The following is a 5261-nucleotide window of genomic DNA, read 5'->3' as shown; positions in this document are numbered from 1 at the left end:
ATATGTCGGTTTTAGAGCTATTTTTATCATTAAAGATTCCAGATTAAATTTAATTTTTGTCATGTCAAAAGCCAATCGTTTTTTTTCTTTCTTGTTTTTTTTGCCTCCCCTTACTTTTGAAAAATATAAAAATATGCCCAACAATTTTCTGTAACTGTCAAAATTCTTATAATTTAAAAATTCAAAGTTCTTATAATTTAAGGATTTTCAATTGAAAAGAAATTGTAGATTTTTTTTATTAAATATAGAGACTTATAAATGTTGTCTGCTTAATAAACTTTTCTATTCATTAATTAAAATAAAGGGTTTATTTTTAATTTTCTTGTATTCTAATGAGTAATGACGTTGAATTGTGTTTCCATAGAATCTTACTTATTTCTTTTAAAAAACCAGAGTTTATGTATTATAAAATTTAAAAAAATTATGCAACACTACCATATCAATATACTTCTTAATTGAATCAAGTATAAATGTAAATATTCAATAATGGTATACATATTATGTATCATTAATATATATTTATATTCAACTTTTGAATAAGTAAGACTTCCTTCATTGTAAATGACTAATGAAATTGAATTAAGGGTCCCAATTGCTGAGGGGCCTATCATACATAAATCTAGGCGTGAGGATAACTTTAAAGTGTTATAACTTTAAATAACATATAATCTAGATGTTATAACTTTAAACAATAATTTTGTGGTTTATAATCTCAACAATGATGTGTAGGGGAGAGGGAGGTACATTTCAACAACTAGAATTTCTGCCTTCAAATATTGCTTAATGATTGGCTAATATGCCAAACAATAAGCTTAATTATGAATAACTGTTGGTATTTAGTTTTAAGCACTTTCTTTTTACCACTGTAGTGTTACTTTGCGGAACAAGTTTTAACATTCCTAAAGTAAAAATACAGTTTTGATTTTAAAACTGTTTATCTACCAGTAATCTTTTAATAAGGTAAGTGATGTTTATTCATCTACTAGTTTATTTAATTCTGCTTCTAACTGTATTATTTATTAACAATAAGTCTTTTTCTAAGGTGGTTGATAATACTTAAACCAAAATGTGTGTACCAGAGGCAGATTTCAACAGAGCTTAGGGGGCACATTTCAACAGTGTTGAAAGGTGTCCCGGGGTTATTTTATTTTTGTTAAGTAATCTTGCAGAAGTCACTAGTCTGCAAAAAGTCCATTAATTACGGTTTTTACATTTAAAATACTCAACTTTTTCTGTAAGGCATTATTCAAAACTTTTTGAAAAGCATGTGAATGTGTTCAAGGAAACATATCTGTAAAAAAAATTTCAATTATATTAAATTTTTTTAAAAGCTTAAAATCAAGATTCAGTTAGTTGCATTGTTGTAGAAAATAGAATTTATTAACAAGGAATTCATTAAAAAAGTCAATAAATTAATTATTTTAAAATTTTATAAAAATATTCAAGAAAGTTTGATTTGGAATAAAAAATAATTTAATTTTAAGAAAATTGAAAAGTTTACAATGTAGTATTATTTTTAATAAAATGCTCAATCCTCTTATTTTACCTTCTTACAGTTTATAAAAGTGGTGCGAAGATATAAAAAAGCACACTAAGCGAGAAGTTAGTGAAGAAAACATTGAAAAAGCAATGAAAGCTGTCGGAAATGGTGCATCTTTAAGAGCAGCAGACTTATTTGGAATGGACTTCTCAGCTTTATTTTTTAAATTAAAAAAAAAAGTCAAATAATAGTTTCGTTAATGAAACCAAGCAGTGTACAACTAACACAAAATGCTATAGTTCTAAATACACAAGCCAACAAGTTTTTGATGTCCAGCAAGAAACCCTGCTTTGTGAATACATAATTACATGTTCAATTCTCAATTATAGTCGAACTTACAGACAAGTTTGACAACTTGCCTATGATTAAGCAATGCATCTCAACTCTAAAATTTCAAGCAGCTGGGACAAAAATAAAAAGTCTGGAACTGACTGGGTTAAAGGTTTTATGAAGCGTCACCCACAGCTTACTTTAAGTAAGCCGGAAAACACCAGCTTCGCAAGAGCTACTGCTTTTAATAAAGAAAATGTTGAAGAATTTTTCAACAATTATGAGAGAGCTCTTACTTCTGACCATTTTACAGTTGATCAAATATATAACTTGGATGAAACTGGAGTTTTAACTGTTGTTCCAGCTCTGAATGTTGCTGCCAAGCTAGGAGCTCGTCAGGTGTGGCAGGTAGTTTCTGGAGAGCGAGGAGGCATGATTACTATGTGCATGATAATCAATGCTTTAGGAAATACTGTTCCTCCTGTATTCGTTTTCCGAGGGCAAGGTTCCATCACTCTATGTTATTTAGGGCACCATCAGGGAGTTTAGGTTGAGTCAACAGTCCTATACGTGTATATATGACTGGGCTTCTTTTTCTCAAGGTTCTCAAGCATATTAAAAAGCATACCCTTTGTTTAGCAGAAAATAAAATACTTTTGGTGATGGACAATCGTGGAAGTCATTGTACACTGGATGCTGTGCTGTTTGCTAAGGATATTGGTATTGTGCTAGTTACCCTTCCTCCGCATTGTTCTCATCATCTCCAGCCTTTGGATGTTGGAGTCATAGGGCCATTCAAATCTAAATTGAGAGTAGCACAAAATGATTGGATGCTATTGAATTCAGGTAAGACTATTAGCGTACATAACTTGGCTGCAATAGCAAATACTGCATATACTTTAACATGTACAAACAAAAACATCACTGCAGGTTTCCGAAAAACTGGAATTTGGCCCTTTTCACGTTCCATTTTAACTGATGAAGACTTTGAACCTTCTTCTGTAACAGTTTCGCAAGCTTATTCTAGTGAAATTCTTAGTGCGGATCAAATCGTTGAAGAAAGGTGTAAAATAGATAGTCTCCCAAGTACTAGTAAAAAAAATCATAAATTTTGTACACCAACAAGGTTAACTGAAAGTAAACCTAATGAGCCTAGGTTAATGACACCTGTAGATGTACTCTAAATCTATTACCATGGCTAATAAAAGAGGTAAGAAAAAGTCCAAAATATTGACTGAAACACCTGAGAAAAATCGCATTCAAAAAGAAATTATTCGAAGAGGAAATCAATCTCAAGTTAAAACCATCAAAAAAATTATTATTTGTTGAAAGTGAGAGTGTGGATGACATTTCTTTACACACTGAATTAGAAGATTTTTTGACGCCTTCCACTGCAGATATCGAAGAGCAGATGTATTTTGAGATAACTGATGATACAATAATAGAGGTTAATGACTGTTCTTGTTGAGTTTTGTGGAAAGAAAAAAAAGTTCTATTTGTAGGAAAAATTGAAGAGATAGAAGAAGACAGCTATAAAGTAAATTTTATGAGAAAGAAGGAAGATTCTTGGAAATTTTATTTTCCAGAAAAAGAGGATATTAGTAGTTAAGAAAGAAATGATATTAAAATGGAACTGCCTCTACCAAGTTCAAGCGGTGGAACAGCTCGAGGTGTATTTTTCATGACATTCTCGGTAAACTTTAATTTAATTAAGGACGAAATAATGTAGAAAAAACCTAAATCAATCCAATGTGTTCATTCATTATTTTTATTATTTTATGAATAAAGTTAATTTTCCCAAATGTACGATATTGTTACGTTCTCCTCCTCGATTGTTGAAATTCGATTGTTCTATTTGTGTAATTCTCTACAAATAGGATAAAATTATGTAAATGAAGAATATTTCAGCTTTTTCTTCATTGAATTCTCATCAATTCTTAAATCTGTAATCTCATTCATGCGTTTAGCATAGATAAAATATCAATTATTTCTCACTGAAGTCCTATACTTCTTTTTATTGAACTTTTATCTTTTCAGTAGTGTTTCATGTATTAAGTTACTTTTTTGGCCTTTAAATGAGTTTTTTTATTTTGTAAAAAAGTTAAAAACTCATAGATCATCTTATCCCTTCACTCATAGTGATTCACAATATTTTTGATTCATGGAAATTTTATTTGAATAGAAATAATGAACATGTTCTGATCAAACTACAAAACAAATTTCAGTGAGTTGAAAGTTCTCCAATGTGTATAAAAACACTGGATAAAAAAATTGGATAAATGTTAAAATGACATTCTCATTCCTCATTAAATTTATAGGATTAAATTATTTTTTATAATTGTATTTAAGAGTATAAACTTCAAAAGCAAATAATTATTTTATCATTCTATCACTGTCATAGCTGCCGACTCTACTGGATTTTCCAGTAGACTACTGGATTTTGTCAGTTTCTCCTGGTCTACTGGTTTAATAAAAATTCTTCTGGTTTTTGTACATTTTAGATAATTCCCTTAAATTGAGTAAGTGTCCTAAAAAATCCTCTATTAAAGTAGAATTTTTGTGCGGATTATTGCCTGCTTTCTTGAATATTTAAATAAGTATTATCTACATAATGAAGTGAACCTTATTTATAGAAATCGGTTAAAAACTTTCTTTGTTCTGAAATGTTCAGTTTATTTTTATTCAGAACTCTCTTTTTAAATTAATTAAAAAATCTTTTAAGTATCTTTGATGAATTAAATGCCTATTAGTATTAGAAATTATGAGTAAACATAATAAATAATATTTCAAGTATAATATCAATCATAACAGGAAAATCTTGCAGTTTATATATTTTGATGACTATAAAAATCCCTAAAATTCTCTATGTGTAAAATATTTAGTGCAACCAGGGGTCTGTTTAGAAAAAATTTGGGTTCGTTAACGGACCCTTCACAAAATAATTTATCTTTTAATCGGACCCTTCACAAGAGACACTCGATAGACATTCGCGTATTATTGTAAATGGGCGTGAAAAATTGACTGATGCTGAGTGTTCAGCTATTATAGTTATTTACAAATCTACTGGCAATCGACGTATATTGCTCTTATATTTTGTTGATCTTATTTTTTTGCTTTAATTCTAAGGCTGAGCTTGATCTCATTTCATTTATATTATGTACCTTAACCTCTTCGAAGTAAAAAATAAATTCTAAATTCTAAATGAGGGATTCTAAGAAAACATTTCGATTTCTACAAACATCGTGTGTACATTCTTATTGATATTAAATGATATTTTTTCTGTAAATAAATAATTGACCAATATATTATTCATAAAATTAATTGATAAAATATTATGTAAATAAAAATTAACTTGTGTCAATTTTTAGAAAAAAAATAATTTAAATTTAAGAATTGTTTAAATTTGCCTAATGCGTAACACATTAGAAGTGATACATAACTAAGTTGTGTT

At 29.0% G+C, this 5261-nt stretch overlaps 1 protein-coding gene across 1 annotated transcript; it reads left to right on the top strand.

Moving 5' to 3' along the window:
• The first annotated feature begins 1912 nt into the window (after nucleotides 1-1912).
• LOC139427180 (uncharacterized) lies at nucleotides 1913-2359 on the top strand. Its single transcript, XM_071188051.1, has one exon. The coding sequence runs from the start codon at nucleotides 1913-1915 to the stop codon at nucleotides 2357-2359; it is 447 nt and encodes a 148-aa protein (XP_071044152.1).
• The last annotated feature ends 2902 nt before the right edge of the window (nucleotides 2360-5261 follow it).

Source organism: Parasteatoda tepidariorum, chromosome 12, assembly GCF_982258835.1.
Source record: "Parasteatoda tepidariorum strain Cologne lab strain chromosome 12, Ptep-v5.0, whole genome shotgun sequence".
Classification (NCBI taxonomy): Eukaryota; Metazoa; Arthropoda; class Arachnida; order Araneae; family Theridiidae; genus Parasteatoda; species Parasteatoda tepidariorum.
This window is presented reverse-complemented; position numbering and strand designations above follow the sequence as displayed.